The 20987-nt window shown below is 40.5% G+C and overlaps 1 protein-coding gene across 3 annotated transcripts; it reads right to left on the minus strand.

The window, feature by feature from the left end:
* Positions 1-718: 718 nt before the first annotated feature.
* On the minus strand, positions 719-15888 carry aifm2 (AIF family member 2). Of its 3 annotated transcripts, none has more exons than XM_071514748.1 (9): positions 15815-15888; positions 12375-12578; positions 11575-11669; positions 9898-10017; positions 9514-9606; positions 8909-9017; positions 6641-6793; positions 3391-3594; positions 719-2449 (listed from the first exon to the last, which is right to left on the minus strand). In XM_071514748.1, exons 2-9 carry the CDS (start codon positions 12544-12546, stop codon positions 2298-2300), a joined length of 1098 nt encoding a protein of 365 aa, XP_071370849.1. In that variant the 5' UTR covers positions 12547-12578; positions 15815-15888; the 3' UTR covers positions 719-2297. The 3 variants fall into 3 exon arrangements, with proteins under 3 accessions (XP_071370849.1, XP_071370848.1, XP_071370847.1); XM_071514747.1 differs by having other exon boundaries at positions 3391-3591; positions 11554-11669; XM_071514746.1 differs by having other exon boundaries at positions 11554-11669.
* Positions 15889-20987: the final 5099 nt, after the last annotated feature.

Below are 20987 nucleotides of genomic sequence, written 5' to 3' on the forward strand. Positions count from 1 at the left end.
AGGAGGAGGTGGTGTGTGAGGGGGGAGGGTGCGTCCCGACAGCAGCAGCTATTTACGGTTCAGTTTTCTTTGTGTTTTAATGTTTTTCTGTCTCAACGGTTTTTTGAATTTGACTCCGTCCAATCAGAGGCCGAGTTACAGCTGGGTCACCAGACGAATGCGATGAACCCTAAAAAATTAGCTGGTGGGACAGAGAGCCGGCGGGACCAGGATGGAAGAACGCCGATCTATTTATTGATATTTATTTGATGGCATGATGGCTCGGCAGCCGGAGCAGTCAACACTTTGTTTTTGTTTTTTTTTACATCACATTAATATTTATGATTTAAACCGCTTTGTTTCTCCAGCAGAGCAGCAGGTTTGTCCTCCAGCTCTTTTCCATCCGTTCTGATAAATAAATATTCCAGTTGTTGTTGAATTTATTTATGTATTTATTTATTGAAGTCGATTTAAAGCGGCGGGTTGTTTCTTTTCTCTGTGCCTCAGTTTGAGTCTCAGTCCAGAGAAACTCTTCAAGCCCCATCTGGTCTGATGCAACAGTTCACCTCTGTCTGTTTTTTTTTTTTTTATTGTTTTTAAAATGCATGATGGTGAAAATTCCTCCTTGTCTGAATTTTGTGGGAAATATGCAGCCGGAAAAGCAAAGTGTTTTATTTAAAAATTGTAAAAAAAAGTGCCAAATGAACACACACACACACACACACACACACACCACACACACACACACACACACACACACACACACACACACACACACACACACACACACACACACACACACACACACACACACACACACACACACACTACAGAAGTCCCAGAATCCCGCTGTGTTGAATGTAACAAACTGTTATGAATGAAAACACAAATCAAGAGCTTTTTTTTTTTAATGTTGAAACACATTATTTAATGTTTGAAAAAAATCTTAATAAAGTAACTTATTGTTTTGAAAGTCTGGTCTCATGTGTTTTTCTCTCTAACCCTCCTGTGTTTACCATACCAGGCAAAGCATTGATGACATTATTGGCAAAAGATCAATGTACAAAATGATGCAATGATTTCTAATATCCAGCACAAGGCAACTTTCGGTTTGGATGTAAACAATATCTCACAAATTCATAAAATATTTTAACATGCAGTACTGTGCAAAAGTCTGAGGCAGCCTAGATTTTTTTTAATATAAATTTTGTCTTTGATGTTTATTTGTTTTCAGCAGACGGCTCTTTATAGGAACTTTTTGGATATTTAGAAACTTTTTTCCATTTCATTATTTTTGAAAGCATCTTCACTTTACCGATTTTTTTTTTTTTTACATGTGTCTAAGACTTTTGCGCAGTAACGTAAATCAGGTTTCTCTGTAAATCTTGATGAAGTGCAGATTTTAAACAGTACAGTTTCTTCTTCTTCAGTAACTTTTACTCCAAACCTCAGAAACACACTGCACACGCTCAGCAGCCGCCATGTTGTCACGCAGCTATCAGTGAATTACTGTTCCTCACATGTGAATTCAAAGCACATCTGCTTTCTGGACACATGTTGGTTTTCACATGTGAACAATTTTTCTCATTTTTCTCATGTTGTATTCTGACAGTTTTTACTTAAGATGTTAAAAAAAATTATATTTCTAAATGTGTTTTTTTCCACATGTGAACTTTTCGTTTCACATTTTCCCCGACCATTAGATCTGTCAGTATCTGTTTCACATGTGAAAACTTCAGTTCACGTGCAAAGAGACAATTCACAGGTGAAAATGTCAATGGGAAATTTCACATGTTCACATATGAAAACCAACATGTGTGAAAAAAACAGAAGTGCTTTCAATTCACATGTGGGTTTTCACATTACTTTTTTGTAAGGGAAACAAAATGTTGACTCAGCAGTCTTGACCTTTCTGTTAGTCTGTAAACTCATCTGTTGGCTGAAGGAAAACATTTTCTCTCCTCCCTCTGTCACTGACAAGGAATCATGGGAAATTAGGTTTTTCTGATTTAAAGTCACACTGAAACAGCATTTTGAAAACATCGTTCTTCCGCTGTTTGGCGAATTTCCGGTGGAAACAGGATGTGGAGGCGGACGGATCAATAAAGAAGAACTGAACTCCAAACCAGATCAGTGAAGTCTGCCAGCTGGAGGTGAAACATGTCAGCAGCTGTTTACCTGCAGATGTCAGGAGCGACACTGTTAGGGTTTGGGCTTTAGCTCCTCTGTGAAAGTGGCAGAGAGTGTAAACCAATAGGACATCAGCTGGGGGGGTGTAGGGAAAGTGGGGGGCGGAGTCAGAGGTCAGAGGTCAGAGGTCAGGGTGACTGCTGCTCCATCTCCTTCCAGCTCTTCCACAGCAGCAGGTCTTGGCTCTTGGTCAGAGCCACCAGCTGGCGCGGCAACTTGAAGCCGCTGTACTGACCGACGCCATCGTCCTTCCCCATCGCCAGCAACATGGTGACGCGACCTGCAACCAGCAACACACAGAGGGCAACCAGTCAGACGCAGAGGGCAACCAGTGAGACACAGAGGGCAACCAGTGAGACACAGAGGGCAACCAGTGAGACACAGAGGGCAACTGGCAACATACACAGCAACCAGTGAAACATAGAGGGCAACCAGCAACACACACAGGCAACCAGGAAAACATAGACAGGCAACCAGCAACACACACAGCAACCAATGAAACAGGTTTTAAAAGACAGTCGGATCCAGCAGCCTGATGAAGGTGTGAGCCGAAGCCTCTGGACTTTCTATCTACTGAACCAATAAAACACAGAGCAGGCAACTGACAAAACACAGAGAAGCAACCGACAACACAGATAGGCAACCAACAACATGCAATGGCAACTGACAAAACTCAGACAGGCAACCGACAACACAGACAGGCAACCAGCAAAACAGACAGGACACCAACAACACAGACAGGCAACCTGAAACACAGACAGGCAACCAATAAAACATGGAAACACAACCAACAAAACACAGACACACGCCCGGCAAGACAGACAGGCAACCGACGCACACAGGCAACCAGCAACACAGACAGGCAACCAATGAAACACAGACAGGCAACCGGCAACACAGACAGGCAACCAATGAAACACAGACAGGCAACCGGCAACACAGACAGGCAACCAATGAAACACAGACAGGCAACTGACATCACAGACGAAACAGACAAAACAGTCATGAGTGTTAGAAAGGTGAAGCAGGTTCGCTTCTTCTGCTTCTGCTCTGCTGAAAACCAAAAAGTGACTCCAGTGATCAGAGTAGGCAGAGGTCAGAGGTCAGAGGTCAGAGGTCAGGGTGTGTACCTGTAAAGTCAAAGGTCAGGGTGTGTACCTGTAAAGTCAGAGGTCAGGGTGTGTACCTGTGAGGTCAGAGGTCAGAGGTCAGGGTGTGTACCTGGGTAGTAGGAGGTCAGGTCCTTCCCGTTGTTACTGTTGATGATGTTGCTAACGGCGACGGCGGCGTGCAGCCCGGCGTGGTACGCCATCTTGGGCTCCCTGACGTCGGCGCAGTCTCCCACAGCGAAGATGTTGGAGAAACCTTCGACCTGCAGCTGGGCGTTCACCTTCAGAGCGCCGTTCTCCGCCAGACTGGAGGCTGCTGGGAAAAAACAGAACGGATGACTTCATTGATTGATTGATTGATTGATTTCTTAACTTGCTTTCTGTCTTTCAATCAGACCTTCACTTAACCAGACAGGTCAGATTGGCAGAATGTTGTGTGTTGTTTTAGTGGAAAGAACTGAAATATCAGGCTGCAGTAGAACTACTGTTACTTTACTGATGTTTTACTGCAGTTGAAGCAGCTGCTAAGTACATTTACTCAAGTACTGTACTGAAGTACAATTTTGAGATACTTGTACTTTACTTGAGTATTTCCATTTGATGCTACTTTATACTTCCACTCCACTACATTTCAGAGGGAAATATTGTACTTTCTACTCCACTACATTTATTTGACAGCTTTAGTTACTTTTCAGATGGAGATTTGACACAATGGAAAATATAACAAGCTTTTAAAATACAACACATTGTTAAAGATGAAACCAGTGGTTTCCAACCTTTTTGGCTTTTGACGTCTTACAGAAAGCAGTGTGTAGTCGGGTCACATTTCAGATGTCTATGAGTTGTTAACAGCTCCACCAAATAGTGATTTTTCCCTCTAAACCTCACATGGTTTCATTTCAATAAATGTTCAAATGATCCAATATTTCAGCAAAAATCAAAGATTAGAGAAAAAGTCCAAAAACTGAAAACAGATTTGTGTATCAGAACTTTGTTTTTTCTTCTTTCCTCTCCCATTAATCATCTCACGACCCCTCAGATTTATCCGGTGACCCTTTGGAGGGGCCCGACCCGTAGGTTAGGAACCACTGGACTAAACTAGCTAACTGTATATAAAGTAGTTCAAACTAGCTCCACCTCCAGCAGCTACAACAGTAACATGCTGCTTACACACTGATGCTTCAGTATTAATAATCTAATGATGTCATATATAATAAAATATCAGTCAGAGGGGCCAAACCACTACTTTTACTTTAATACTTTAACTACATTTTGCTGCTAATACTTATGTACTTTTACTTAAGTAGGATTTTTCATGCAGGACTTTTACTTGTAATGGAGTATTTTTACTGTTTTTTTTTTTAATATTTTTACTTATTGCTGTATTGGTACTTTTACATAAGTAAAGGATCAGAGTACTTCCACCACTGAGTAGAAGTAAAAGTTCTGGTGTAAAAATCTCCTTCAGTAAAAGTACAAAGTGTGTGATTTAAAATGTCCTCAGAGTAAAAGTTCCTGAGTTCCTCAAGACAAGGAGAGGAGAGGAGGAGAGGAGAGAGGAGAGGAGACAAGGGCAGGAGAGGAGACAAGGAGAGGAGAGGAGAGAGGAGAGGAGAGGAGACAAGGAGAGGAGAGGAGAGAGGAGAGGAGAGGAGACAAGGAGAGGAGAGGAGAGAGGAGAGGAGAGGAGAGGAGACAAGGAGAGGAGAGGAGAGAGGAGAGGAGACAAGGAGAGGAGAGGAGAGAGGAGAGGAGAGGAGACAAGGAGAGGAGAGGAGAGAGGAGAGGAGAGGAGACGAGGAGAGGAGAGGAGAGAGGAGAGGAGAGGAGAGGAGAGGAGAGGAGAGGAGACAAGGAGAGGAGAGGAGACAAGGAGAGGAGAGGAGAGGAGAGGAGAGGAGGAGAGGAAAGAGTAGAGGAGACGAGGAGAGGAGAGAGGAGAGGAGGAGGTTATAAATTCTAGTTTAGTGAACCAGTCATCCAGCCAGTTAGTTATTTGCTCAGTCAGTTAGTGAGCAGCACCTGACTGAAAGAAACCTCCACAAACAGCAAACTCTCCACCTCAGATACAGCAGCAGCGCCCCCAGTGGACAGAGAGACAAACTGCACCAAACAGAGCTGGATGCAGATCTCAACATTTTCCCAGAAACTGATTTGGGTGATTTGGGGTTTTTAGAAACTAAACCCCAAACCCCAAACCTGTGTAAAGCCTGACATGCTGCTGAACTGGCCATCTGCTATTGGCTGATCTTTAGTGCGAGGTGATGATGTCACCTTCTACAGAGTACAACAGGTGGTGACATCATCACCTCATCATCACACACACCACTGATAGACATTATTATGACAGCAGACAGGCCTTTATGGGATGCTTCACGTTACCTTCACCTAAAACCAGTGCTTTAAAGAAGACTGTAATGTATAGGGAAATGTCAAACTGGAACAAGCTACTACAACATTTAACCCAGATTACTAGTCAGATCAGTTTTAAAAAGAAATGAAGAGCAGCAATCATTCAGAAAGAAATCAGTTTAGGCTACATATGATATTCTGTATGTGAAGGTTGATTATATTTGTGGTGTTATCTTAGGTAATGCTTCACTGTGCACTAGTAGTATTGGGCAGTTATATATACTGATATATACCTAGTTTACTTATTCTATTATTTGCTTTAACCATTTACCGTTGAGGTGACATTATGAATGTGACAGAACTATTTTTTTTCTCTTATTTTAATTTCATTTTGTTTTGTTGATATTGTGGATTGTCCATTATGTGATGTTTGAATGTCTTGTCTTGTCTTTTGTGTGGACCCCAGGAAGAATAGTTAGGTAAGGTAATAACTAATGGGAATCCTAAATAAAAACAATAAACCTGGTGCCAAAGAGCCAGCCAAGAGCAGATGGAAAATGCAATAACACGCTTTGAACCAGCAGATGGCAGCAAACCCACAGAGGCGGTCTAGTCCAGTGATTCTCAACCTTTCATCAAGGACCCTAATTTAGTCCACATTAGACCCACTGGACCCCCCAATTTGATTCGATTTTGTCTCTGACCCAAATCTGAGAATATTTTTACTGTTAGATATGATTTTGTCCAGAATTTCATGACTGTCTGTATTGCAGGTAGAGAGATAACAGAGAAGCTATGATCAGAACAGTCATTCTTCTACATTCTCTAATTGTGTTAACTTCTTATAAATGAGGTAACAGAGCAGTTTAACACCTCATCATTTTGCTGGGGACCCCCTAGAACCCCTGGTGATCCCCAGACCCCACGTTGAGAACCACCGGTCTAGTCACGCCCAGCTCTGTGAGGGTTTGGGGGGGGGTTCAGTGGCTCTGCTCAGACGTCAGACTCACGCAGGCTGGAGGCGTAGGCAGCAGAGTTGACCTTGAGTCCGGTGCAGCAGATGATCAGGTCTGTGAGGATCTGGGTTCCTCGGTCTGTGGTCAGCGCCGTGTTCTTCTGCGTCACGTTCAGCTTCAGCTGCTCCAGGTTCAGGACCTTCTCTCCTGAGGCACAGCAGACACCCGGGAACCCGCTTTACTTTTCTGATGTTTGTTATTCTAATATGTAGCCTATTAAAATATGTAAAACAGTGGAAAATGTTACGTATGTTTTGTTTTTTATCCAAAGAGCCCCACAGCAGTATGAACAAATAGATTTTTATTCCCAGTAGGAATCAAACCCCCGGCCCCGGCTCTGCCCACTGAGCTACAAGGATCTTCTGAAATGTTATTGCACAGTAATATTATAAAACGTTATTTTTTATGTGATCCGATTTGATTTAGCCTTTATTTAACCAGGAAGTCCCATTGAGATTATTGTGACATCAGTAGCACTGGCAACATATTTAAGTTTATTTTCTACATTTTTCGAATTAGTGCTCAAAAAGTAAAAGGGAACGTTTAGTTTTTTTAACTAAATTATCAATTTGATGGATGAATAAATGGACCCAAGTACTCATTTTTAGCTAATTGTACACTAAATTACTATTGGTGTATGTGTATTGATGTATTGTGGTATGTGTATTTTATTGTATTTCCATATCTGTAGTGTATTGTGGTTTTATGATACTGACAGCTGTATATTTTAATTACACTGTACATGTAAAAGCCCAACTAGGGACAAGAGTTGAAAATTAGCAACAGCTATAAACTCTGTGCAGCTCATCAGTTTCATGCTCTGTACTGGAACTATGTTAAACTGCATCGTCCCTATCAAATAAAACTCAAATAAAAAATAAAATAAGATCCAGCTTAATAAAAGCCCTGGACCTGCTCAGTGAGTTTCCATCAGGCCCTCCTCCGCTCTATCTGAATCCATGTATCCTCTGCCTCCATCTGGCTTAGTCAAACACATGCAGATCCACCACAGTTCAGCGGAGAGACGCTGAGCCGCATCCCCCGCAAAACCTCCTGAACCCGCTTTATCTGCCAGTCCGTTTACCGGCTGAAGGATTACGTCATGCCAGTGAGTTCTCATAAATGAATTGTGAAAAAACAGGGCGGTGTTTACTCAATAAGTCGGTAATGGAAATGAATTTATCAAGTTATATGTAAATCAATAGATGTAAAGTTCCTGCAGGACAGTTGATGTTTATTGTGCAGCAACACAACAACACAACTGTGACACTTGTAAAAGCTTCGCCAAAATCATTTTGGTGTGAAAACAATTTCGATTCGAGTCCGACCCAAAGAGAGGAAATGACGATATGTGCGTAGTGTTGCTTGGTTGTTTTTAGTCGAATTACAGCAAAGAGGACAGAATCTACACCCCAGCCTGGTCGGGATTGTGATCGCCGAGCCGGTAGAGACCGAGGAGTCTGAACCAGATTCTGTTCTCTTCTTTCTCCGCGGTGGGTAGGCTACACCTGCCGCCTCGCTCAAGATTTTACAGAAACAAATGTATGTACTGAACACTCAGCTAATGCAGGCATACTGTTAGGGCTGGGCAATATATCAATATTATATCGATATCGTGATATGAGACTAGATATCGTCTTAGATTTTGGATATGGTAATATGGTGATATGGCATAAGTGTCTTCTCCTGGTTTTAAAGGCTGCATTACAGTAAAGTGATGTCATTTTCTGAACTTACCAGACTGTTCCAGCTGTTCTATTATTTGTCTTTACCCACTTAGTCATTATATCCACATTACTGATGATTATTTATCAAAAATCTCATTGTGTAAATATTTTGTGAAAGCACCAATAGTCATCCCTACAGTATTGTCACAATATCGATATCGTGATATTGTGATATTTGATTTTGTCCATATGGCCCAGCCCTACTTACAACTGAACATGTAGCCCACTTCGTAGAAAATACCGAGATATATATCGTGTATCGCCATTCAGCCTAAAAATACCGAGATATGATTTTTGGTCCATATCGCCCAGCCCTACATCCTGTTGACAGGAGAGTTCTTGTTGATATTTTACCCATCATTAATCCGTCATAAATCATCATCTGTCCACTTGATATCAGTCAGTGTGAAAGGAACCGGACCAGTACAGTGGACCAGAGTTCACCAGTACCTAGTGAACTCTGGTTCAGACTTTAAAAAGGACTCTACAGTGTGAAAACGCCCTGGAAGACAACCAGCTGACAGAGTTTTCCTACCCAGGATGAGCTCCACTTTCTTCTCCAGCAGAACCTCCTTCACCTGCTGCCGGACGCTGGCCAGCAGCTCCGTGTCGGCCAGGCCGACCCGGGAGTGGATCAGGACCACCTGGGGTCAGGGGGCGTCCCAGTTAAACATGAGACATACAACAACAGTCAAAACACATGCAGTAGTTACAGTAGTAGTAGTATCACCGATAAATCTGTTTTCAGACTCTCAGACTCAAATCTTTTTTTTTTTTTTCTCTTTATCCCTTTACTCCGCTTTTTCTTTTCTTTTCGGTTTCTTTTAATATTCTTTTACTTATTTTCTACTTTTCCCCCTATTTATTTAACAGTATTACTTTACCTATTGATTTGTTTATATTGTTTTGTTCTTTCTAAACGTTTTTTTGGGTTTCATTACACTATATTGTAATTATGTATGATTATTATTAAGGGAGACGCTCCATAAGCTCCTCAGGGTTTCTTTGGTCTTCCTTGCACATGCTCTTTATGATGTTGGTATACATTATGGATATTTTGTTTGAATTACTCATTGTGCTCAATAAATAAAATGAAAATTTTTTTTTAATAATCTAATCAAGTCTCTTCAGACTCGTCACCTTCTTGACTGGATATTCAGTCTTGATCTCAGCAGCCATCTCCACTCCGGTCGAGCCTCCTCCCACCACCAGCACCGAGTCTGCCGCCTGGATCTGATCCACACACACACACACACACACACACACACACACACACACACACACACACACACACACACACACACACACACACACACACACACACACACACACACACACACACACACACACACACACACACACACACACACACACACACACACACACACACACACACATCTTTGAGAATACAATCATCTGTTTTTTTTCCTATGTATAAAGGGCTTCCAGGTGATGTAAGCGCCCCCCCTCTGGCGGCCATGTTGGAGGTGTTCAGCTCTGAACAGCTGACTGTGTGAGCCGCACCTCCTTGACGAGGTCGTCGTACTTCTGGACGGCGGTCTGGTGGGACGCCACGGTGTTGAACTTCCCCGGGAACGGCCCGTCAGTCCCGGTGCACAGGATGAGGTGCGTGAACTTGATCTCCTGTTCAACACGAGCAAACTGTCACTAAAACATCACTGTGAAGGATCTGTCCAGTCAGCAGGACCCAGGTGAACTCTGACCTGGGTGAACTCTGACCTGGGTGAACTCTGACCTGGTTACACTTTGACCTGGTTACACTTTGACCTGGGTGAACTCTGACCTGGTTAGACTTTGACCTGGTTACACTTTGACCTGGGTGAACTCTGACCTGGTTAGACTTTGACCTGGTTAGACTTTGACCTGGGTGACCTCTGACCTGGTTAGACTTTGACCTGGTTAGACTTTGACCTGGTTAGACTTTGACCTGGGTGACCTCTGACCTGGTTAGACTTTGACCTGGTTAGACTTTGACCTGGTTAGACTTTGACCTGGGTGAACTCTGACCTGGTTACACTTTGACCTGGTTACACTTTGACCTGGGTGAACTCTGACCTGGTTACACTTTGACCTGGTTAGACTTTGACCTGGGTGAACTCTGACCTGGTTAGACTTTGACCTGGTTACACTTTGACCTGGGTGAACTCTGACCTGGTTACACTTTGACCTGGGTGAACTCTGACCTGGTTAGACTTTGACCTGGTTAGACTTTGACCTGGTTAGACTTTGACCTGGGTGAACTCTGACCTGGTTAGACTTTGACCTGGTTAGACTTTGACCTGGTTAGACTTTGACCTGGGTGAACTCTGACCTGGTTACACTTTGACCTGGTTACACTTTGACCTGGGTGAACTCTGACCTGGTTAGACTTTGACCTGGTTACACTTTGACCTGGGTGAACTCTGACCTGGTTACACTTTGACCTGGGTGAACTCTGACCTGGTTAGACTTTGACCTGGTTAGACTTTGACCTGGGTGAACTCTGACCTGGTTACACTTTGACCTGGTTAGACTTTGACCTGGTTAGACTTTGACCTGGTTAGACTTTGACCCGGGTGAACTCTGACCTGGTTACACTCTGACCTGGTTACAGTTTGACATGATTCAAAATCAAAACATCTTAACAACATCTTGTAAACACCAAGATGGCGCCTGTTTACAATAAGGGTCACTAAGTTAAGGGTTAGTTAATGCTTAATAAGCATTAACTAACCCTTAATTAACAGTTAACTAATGTGTAATTTACTAATGGTGTTCATGTTAAACATTATTTAACAGTTTATAAAGATGACTATTAAATCATGTATAAATTAATTCCTTATTTAAGTGAATGAATGAACACCATTAGTAAATGATTACCAGACACATTAGTTAACTGTTAATTAATGTTCCCTTATTGTAAAGTGTTACCCATATTATTTTCTATTCTTCTTCTGTTTTCTATTTTCTTTTCAGTTCTCAGCACTGCTTTCTTTTTTGTTTCATATTTCCCTTTTGCGATATTTTCCTATTCTTATTTCTATTCTATTTTTCTATTCTATTTTTTTTTGTTGTTGTATCCTATTATTTTTGCTGCTGCAACAACACAACTTGACTTAACTTGACTTAAGTTAAAGTGACTCGTGACTTGTGACTCGTGCTGACTCAGCACCGCGTTACCTTCCCCCCCTCCAGAGTGACCTTCAGTCCCTGGGTGTCGACCCGCTCCACTCTTCCCTGGACGAAACTCTCTCCGAACGTCGCAGCGTAGGGGATAAAGGTTTTCTTAGCAAAACCTGCAGGAAGAACAGAGCGGGTCAAAGGTCGACTCAATACTGAGCAGCAGACTCACTTATGGTGAAGAACCACTAACCCAGTGCATGATGGGAAAACACATCAGTTGAATAAAAGAAATAACAAATAAATGAAGGACAATAATAGATCAAATTACAAAAGTAAAAAATTAAACTACTTAGAAAAATAGAAATAAAAAAGCTTATAGAAATAAAAAATACAACTCTTTAGAAAAATGTTATCAAATAAAAAAAACTGAATATGCATGAAATAAAAAATAAACAAATTAAAAAATAGAATAAATTACAAAAACTAAAAAATAATATTTTTTATTTTTAGAATTTTTTTTTTAGAAACAAATTCTCCTAAAATAAACAATAAATGGTAACACTTTACAATAAGGGAACATTGATTAAGGGTTAGTTAATGCTTAATAAGCATTAGCAGGCTGTCTTGGTGTAATTAACAGTTAACTAATGTGTCTGGTAATCATTTACTAATGCTGTTCATGTTAACTAAGGTATTCATTTATACATTATTTTATAGTCATCTTTATAAACTATTAAATAATGTATGAATTAATACCTTAGTTAACATGAACACCAATGGTAAATTACACATTAGTTAACTGTTAATTAATGAATTAATGTTCCCTTGTTGTCAGTGTGTGATCAGGGCAGCAGGGCAGCAGGGCAGGATGGAGGTACCGGTCTGGACGGAGGCCCTGAGCGCCGCCACGTTGTGATGGAAGGCTTCTCGCATGTCGACCAGGGTGAAGCTGACCTGCTTCGCCTTCAGCTCCTGAGCCGCCGCGATGCCTCCGAACCCCCCGCCCACCACCACCACATGGAGCCCCTGCACCGACACCTGGCCGCCCATCTGCTGCACACACACCTGCACCACAGCCACAACTACCACCACAACAACAACAACAACAACAACAACCACAACAACAACAACAACAACAACAACAACAACAGTTATCCCCGTCTCCTGGACACACTCCTGTACTGACTGATTAAACACCAAGCAGAAAACATTTTTCCATCACAAAGAAAGTAATTTTAAGGCTCTGGAAGTCAGATCCGGTGCCTCAGGGTCAGACCTGGTTAACTGAGCTCACTGGTGTATTACATATGGAGAAAGTTCGATATGGCATGATGGACAATCTTAATAAATTTTCTGATATACGGCAGACATTTCTGGATCACCTTGCTCAATGTGACACTGAACCTGACCAGCAACAACATCCATAGTGTTCTGTCCACCTCTTTCACTGAATACTGGTGCTGAGACATGTTGTGCTAGTGAAGCAGCAGAGAAATTCATTATTTTCTTTAAATATGCCCTGTTTTGTTTTGTGTTTTTGTTTTTGTTTTTGTCCTTCGCTTCTACTTTGTTCTTGTTTTCTGATACGTGTGTCTGTTTTCTGTACTGTATTCTGGAAAATCCCAATAAAAATATTATATTACCGCTCTCTCTGTCTCTTTCTCTCTCTTTTGAACTATCTATTAGAGGCATAAATGCCACAAAAAAATAATCTTTAAAACGAAAGAGGACAAAATGAATTCCTGGTCACTTTATTTACTGTCATGGCACAATCTTTTTTTGCATTGTGGAATTATTTATTTATCTACTGCATGAAAAATCTCCATATGTACAGGACCTTGTAGTTTAAAGTAGTTTAAAGTTTTTAGTATCTTATGCTTATGTACAGTGCAGTTACTTTATACAGGTCAATTTTTATTGTGTGTATTTAATTGTGTGCCGTATTTAAGCTACTGGCTGCCTAAATTTCCCCCGGGATTAATAAAGTATCTATCTATCTATCTATCTATCTATCTATCTATCTATCTATCTATCTATCATCTATCTATCTATCTATCTGGTCAGCTGACAGGAAGCAGACGGAGCCATCTGCTGAACAGAACCACACTGCGCTCAGCAGACCTGGTGTCAGTTTATTCCCATATATGAGTAAGAATGAACCTTCAGTTCTCATGACATCATCACAGTCTCATCATGTCAGGCTTGTAGCTGCTGCTTTGATAACACACTGCAGCTCCATATCAATATCTGCAATAAAACAATTCACTGTAACATTCCTATAGGAGTTTACAGAGAGTTCATACAGACCTGAGTACTTCATGTTTTTATTTCCTCCGGTCAATATAATATTTCTTATCGTTTGGCTGTCATGTTTGTTTCATTTCCTTTATTGCAGGAATTCTATATTTCCTCTTCAGCCTGCTGATCTGAGTTCAGTTTCTGTGTGGAGAGTTTTGGTCACAGATCACAGTGATGATCTTCACATCATCAGTTTCTCTCCTCCAGCCTGATCTGACCATGATACAGTTTTCTCTCTGCTCTGATTCCTTCAGCCTGAGCTGCCTGACAGGTTTATTCTTTTCTCATTGCCCAGCCCATATGGTGCCCAGCCCATATGGGCTTACAAGACACAGCCAGCCAGGACGGCCACATGACAAATCATAATATACAGTTCCAGGAAAACATTTCAAAAACATTCAGTTTCCATGACAGAGATGTCTGTTATGTTGGACACAGTGTTCTCTGTCTTAGTTGCATTTTCTATAAATCTTGCTAAGTCAAAAATCTCCTCATTAAAGAGCCGACTCAGCATATCAGCTTCAGACAAACAAAACAAATCAGGGATCTTCAACTGAATTTTTTCTATCTGCCTGCCTCAGCTGTCAGTAGTAAGGTGTCAGTTCTTACCTGAGCACATAAGGACCTCTGCCCTCTTTAAATTAAATGTCCTCTAAGGTTCTGGGAAGTCATCTTCTTTCATTTGAATTTAGTTTCTGAGCTTTGGCTTCTTCCACATCTCCTCCTTCCATCGCTCCTTATGGATCTTTAGCAGTATTCTAATTCATTTCATGAGTTTGATGTTTGGTTTTATTTGATTGTTGGAGCAGCTGTGAACTCTTCCTGTAAAACTCTTCTCAGCAGGTTGGACCGACTCTGCTGTGTGTCTGTAGTTTTAGGTAAATATCCTGCGGTCAGTTGTCCTGGTGTATGTAAAACACCTGAACATTTACATGTCAGTTATCTCTCTGTGGTTCTCCGTGCTGCTGGCTGTCGCTCTAATCTAATCTACACAAACAGGAAAGTATTAAATATAAATAGGAGTAATATTTCAGTCTAATCGGTTATTTTAAACGTTATTTTCCTCTCTGTCTGTCTGTCTGATGCAGCAGCAGAACAGCAGAAGAAGAAGACAGATCATCTTATTTATATATTAATAATAGTAGGCTATATATTTATACTCAGAGGAGGAAAGTAGTCCAGTCCAGTTCTGAGGTTCTGGATCTTTACTCAGTTTTTCCTCCTGTGAGACTTTCTGCTTTCCCTCCTCTACATTTATCTGCCGACTGAGTTACTAGTTACTTTGCAGAATACATAAATATATGTAAATATTCACTCCCAGTCACAGTCTGACTCCTGACTGAAGGTTCTGTGTTTCATTCTGATCTTCAGTCTTCTGCTGAAAGTCTTGAAATGATTTTCTTAGTCAAACATAAACAGTGAAGTTGATCCTGTGTATGAATTTCTTTCCAAAGCCTTTGTCTTTCCATCAAGGCCAAGAATCTAAAATATAAGATAGTTTGGATTTAACACTTTTTTGCTCGCTGCATAATTCAGTTTGTGTTATTTCATAGTTTTGAGTCTTTGCTGTTATTCTAAAATGTGGAAAATAGTAAAAAAAAAATAAAGAAACATGCGGTGTGTCCAGACTGTTGACAGGCAGTGTGTTTACATGTATGTGTATGTGTTTACTTGAAATGTTTACTATGTCCAACACTTTACAAACACGATGACGCTTTATGTGACGTCATTGCACTAGCCATAACTTACACTACAATATTACGTTCTTATGCTTTTTTTTAAATTTTCCTCTTAATTTCTGTTTTTAACTGGATTCTTTATTTAAATTCTGTGTTTCTCTGTGTGACTCGTCGTGTTGCTGCTCAGTCTGCTGACTGCTCTGTTTCCCCTGCGGGATCCGAACATGACTCATAAACAGACAAACAAACAAACAAACAAATAAACAGATAAACACTTTAACCACGCGCGCAGCAGCAGAGTTCAGCTCAGGTGTGTGAGGTGAACCCGGAAGTGACCTCACCTGTTAAATTGTCTCCTGAAGGTTTCTTTGGTCTCAGTTTGTTTCTTCTGGTTCTGCTCTCCTCTTCTCTCCTCTTCTCTCTTCTTCTCTCTTCCTCTCTTCATGCTGCAGCTTCTTGTTTTCTACCGGTTTATTCTAATGACGCGCTCTGACGACACAGCCCGTCCGCCAATCACAGCTCCGGTCTTGGCTGGGGGCGGGGGAAGCGGGGGGGGGGGGGGGTGCTTCTGCTGCCTTCAGGTGCTGTCGGAAATATTTCGTAAAGTGATCTTTGAAACCATGACCTCATAGTTACATATCTTAGTTTTGTGTAAGTGTTTGGTGACGTCACACCGTGCCGTCTCTGATCAGTCAGACTCCGCAAACAGTATAGAAACACAAACAGCTCCTGCAGGTCAGAGGTCAGAGGTCAGAGCAGCCGGACAGATGGGACAAATATTCCTTTTCAGATCAGACAGTTATTGAGCGTTACAGCTTTTAGGAATATCCAGGGAAAATTAGAGAAAAAAAAAATACTCGTTTTGTTTTTATAGACAACAACTGACAAACAGCTTTGAAAAATATAAATAAATAAATAACAAAATACACACAGACATGATGAAAATTTTAAAAAAAATCTTAAATTGGAGAAAAAAACAAATTCAAAACAGTAATATTCCAAAACCACCCAAAAAGCCCCCCCTCCCCAAAAAATAAAAAAATAAAAACAAAATAAATAAATAGCCTATATAACAAATATTCCTGTGAGCCTGCAGGAGAAGAGAAGGAAATCAGATTTTATCATTGAAGGAGATGAAGGAGATTAGAATAATAATTATCTGAATAATTATATTTTTCTGTGTTGACAGTAACTGTGAAGCAGGACAGAGGGACGGAGAAACTTCAGCTGAGGAAACTCAACGTTTCAACACTTCACTGTTCAACCGTCTGACTGGTTCTGTTTCTGTTTCCTCTGTTTCTGTTTCCTCTGTTTCTGTTTCCTCTGTTTCCTCTGGCTTCAGATGATGAGGAAACATGGGAAATATGAAGAAAGTCTCTCTCTCTCTCTCTCTCTCTCTCTCTGTCTCTCTCTCTCTCTCTCTCTCTCTCTCTCTGTCTCTCTCTCTCTCTCTCTCTGTCTCTCTCTCTCTCTCTCTCTCTCTCTCTCTCTCTCTCTCTCTCTCTCTCTCTCAAATGAAAAGTATTCCACACTGCAGCTCCATATCAATTACCTGCAATAAAACAATTCACTGTAATGCTCCTATAGGATTGTACAGAGAGTTCATACAGACCTGAGTACTTCATGTTTTTATTTCCTCTGGTCAATATAATATTAACTGTTTCTGTTTCCTCTGTCTTCAGCTAATGAGGAAACATGGAAAATATTAAGAAAAGTCGAATATAAAGATTTTGAAGCATTTTCTTCCAACATGAGATCAAACCAGGTGGAAGAATAAAAAAAAAAAATGTTTGATCACATGACTGTAAATCCAGAAAGAGGTTTACAGTGTTAAAGTCAGGAGTCTTCTGAAGTCCTTTTCTTCCTAAATATTTCTGTTCTGGTTATGAAAGAAGGAATTCCAGGTGTTTTTTTTTAATTTTCTCTGAAATTTTAAATGAAACCTTTGAAACAGAATGAAACAGATCCAGACTGCAGGTTTCATCTGCTGCTGGTTCAGCATTAGAGTCTGTTGGTCTGGCTTCTAGTTTTAGTTTTCTGGAGTTTTTCATGTTCCTGAGCTGAACTGCTGCTGCTGTACAAACAACATGAGGATTCAGTTTAAAGTTGGATTTCTCATTATTTCATTAACTTCACAATCTTTGTTCCAGCATCTCAATATGTTTTATATTATCTGAAATATTATTTGAAAAGAAGAAGTGCACAAATCTCATCAAAATGCCTTTATTACAGAAATAACAGTCAAAAATACCTTTTACATAAGAGGCCATCTTGGATAACTCCACACTGATCCAATCAGAAGAGTTATTGATCAGATGAATTGATCAGCAGCTCCACATGTCAGACGCTTCCACACACAGGAGCGAGTCACCAGAGTTACATACTGAGACCTTTTTGAATTTTTTTTTCAGAAATGTGATTTTCACATCATATTTTCATAGCCACATAGCCCTGTAAGATGGCCCATATAATAATATAATAATAATAAACTTTATTTTTATAGCAGCTTTCTTAACAGTGATACAAAGTGACTCACAAAACAAGTTCAGAACACAGCAGCAAAACAGAATAAAAAAACATAAACAAGGATAAAAAAACTTAAAACAAAAAAGACATAAAATTAACAGTAAAACCGAATCATGACTTCAGGGTTTGACAAAGATGTTTTATTTATTTATTTATTTATTTTAATAAAAGAAGGTTTAATATATGCAAAGTCAAAATTCAAAAGTCCAACTAAAAGTAAAAGTTTCTCTGGGTTTTCTTGAGGTTTTGATGCCAGTTGCTCGTCACACCGCCGCCTGCTGGTGACAGTGTGTACTGATCAATACCAAACGGCTGCAGCTGATAAAATAACAATATATAGAATATAAAACATCTTTGGTTAAAATGTTACAGTTTTATTTGAGAAACATAATAAACCAGCGACAGTCCAAACCTCCACATAATGTTTAAATAATAAAATAAAAGCCTGTTCAGTGCGAGTCTGACTCTGCAGCGCCTCGTGCGGCCACAGTCCGCACTGCAGCGTCTCAGCCACACGCTCCTTCATCAAGCTGACAGAGTTACACACACCAAGACCGGAAAAAGTGAGAATTCCTTCAAAATAAAAGCATAACATATGTCAGTAAAAAAAAAAGTAATAAGAATAACAAGTACCTGGGATACACAGCACAAAAAAATCAAAATAATTAGATTAAATATTGAGTGAAACTATGACTGTATGATAGAAAGTAAAAGGATTATACTGTCTTACAGCACATGATTACATTATTAGACCTGAAGTTAAATATATGATGAAAAACAGCTAGTGATACACACACATCTGCTTCAACCTGTAAGATACGATAAGATGAGATAGCACTTTATTAATCCCCTTGGGGAAATTTAGGAAATCTGCCTATATGACTTTTAATATAATATGTGATGTGAAAAAGACATTATGCAAAAAAACCCAAAAAAAATAGCAATTGTGTTTTCATTTACTACAGATTCCCCCTTAAATGTATTGTTCATTTTCATGTTTGTTGTTTGTATTACTCAGAAAAAATGTTGCAATATTATGTTTTTTTTGTTTGTTTGTTTGTTTGTTTTTAAGTTTTCACCGGAATTCCTGTTTATAATTTTGTCTGGCTTGACACTGGTGAAAATATTACAGAAACAGAAACATGGCTGAACTGGTGAAAAGAAATTAAAAACCATCAGAATCTCCACCATAAACTCCCTGTGATGTCAGTGAGCAGTGTGTGACGTATACAGAGGTAAATGTGCTTTTTAATGTTATTTAACACACTTAGTTCAAAATTATTTACATGTGTGTGTATGTATTGCAATAATCAGCCCAATAATTATATGTACAGTACTGTAAAATAACTATAAAATGCTGATATCATTATTATTCACCAATATTCAGTGTAAAAAAAAGGACTGATCTGTTATAATATAATTTGTGCTATTTTTCTTATATAATCTTGTATTACATTTGTTGTGTTGTTGTATGTTTTGTTGTATGTACACATGTGTGTCATGCCAATTAAAGCTCATTGAACTGAACTGAATATGGGGTTTTATTTTGAAATGCATAACCGGAAGTGATACCCTGCCCATCCTATCCAGCTTGCCGCTGGTGTGTGGGAGTCCAGTGTGTGTCGGTGTGTGTGTCGGTGCCAGCCTCCTCCGTTACATACATGTCTGTCCGTCACCCTGCAGTGTAACGGCGCCTTACCGGAGCATCAGCCGCCGCTGGAGCCGCGAGACCGAACCGACATTCATGGAGGAACCGTGAACTTTTACCGGAACGTCGGAGCTCAACTTTTCCAGCGGTGAGAAAGCAGCTGACTAACGTTATTCCTGTTTATAACGAGCCGTACCTACCGCTTCACTAACGGGACCGAACTTTCCCTTTGAAGTTCCGTTAGAACCGACCCGGCTCGTGGTCTCGTTACATTGTATCCTCGTCTCGCGCGCGGAAAGTGACTCGCTGCTGTAGTTTGTGGTTACTGCGCGTCTGTTGACCCGCGAGCCTTTTGTTCTGTTCTGGCGGCCCGTTCCCATGGTGAAGCTGCAGCTCGCGAGACACACCGGGACACGGCTACCGTCCGTTTACCGTAATACACACACACACACACACACACACACACACACACACACACACACACACACACACACACACACAGACTGCTGCTTCTGTTTATTCTACTTTTATTCTACTCTGTAGGACATTCTGCGTCTAAATGTAGCTGAAATGTATCGACTGTGTTTGGATCATGAAAATTAACATTTATTAAACTGCAACAATATTGTTAGTGGAGAGAGAGAGAAGAGAGAGAGAGAGAGAGAGAGAGGGAGAGAGAGAGAGAGACAGAGAGACACAGAGAGAGGGAGAGAGAGAGAGAGAGAGAGAGAGAGGGAGAGAGAGACAAAGAGAGAGAGAGAGAGAGAGAGAGAGAGAGACACAGAGAGAGGGAGAGAGAGAGGGAGAGAGAGAGAGAGAGAGAGAGAGAGAGGGAGAGAGAGACAGAGAGAGAGAGACACAGAGAGAGGGAGAGAGACACAGAGAGAGAGAGAGACTGTGTTCTCCACTTAGGAAATCTTATAAATTATTATTATAGATATTGGTGATTATGCTTTATTGCTTTATTATTATTTCTGAATCTCAAGATATAATTGAATCTATCAAATGTAGTTTGCAGAGAGAGAGAGAGACTGAGGAAGACATTATTGGTGATTATTATAGATATTGGTGATTATGTGTTCATGTTTTCAAACCTTTCAATAAGGTTTGAAGTCTAAACTGTTTGTCCTGACAGTGAAGGAGCTGCAGGGAGTTGATTCATGTTTTGCACAACAACAAAACTTTATTTAGACTATAAACCAGTACTTGTAATTTTGAATTCCAGCCTGAGTATCTGTGACTACAGCAGTGGGTCCCAACCTGCGGTCTGCGGACCTCCAGGGGTCCTTAAGAGGGTTCCATGAGGTCCTGAGCAAAATGAGGAATAATTTAATTTGATT

The sequence above is a fragment of the Centroberyx affinis genome, unplaced genomic scaffold (genome assembly GCF_046629955.1).
Source record: "Centroberyx affinis isolate AG114_WGS23_722 - 3 ecotype Tasmania unplaced genomic scaffold, CSIRO-AGI_Caff_v1 ptg009810l_1, whole genome shotgun sequence".
Classification (NCBI taxonomy): Eukaryota; Metazoa; Chordata; class Actinopteri; order Beryciformes; family Berycidae; genus Centroberyx; species Centroberyx affinis.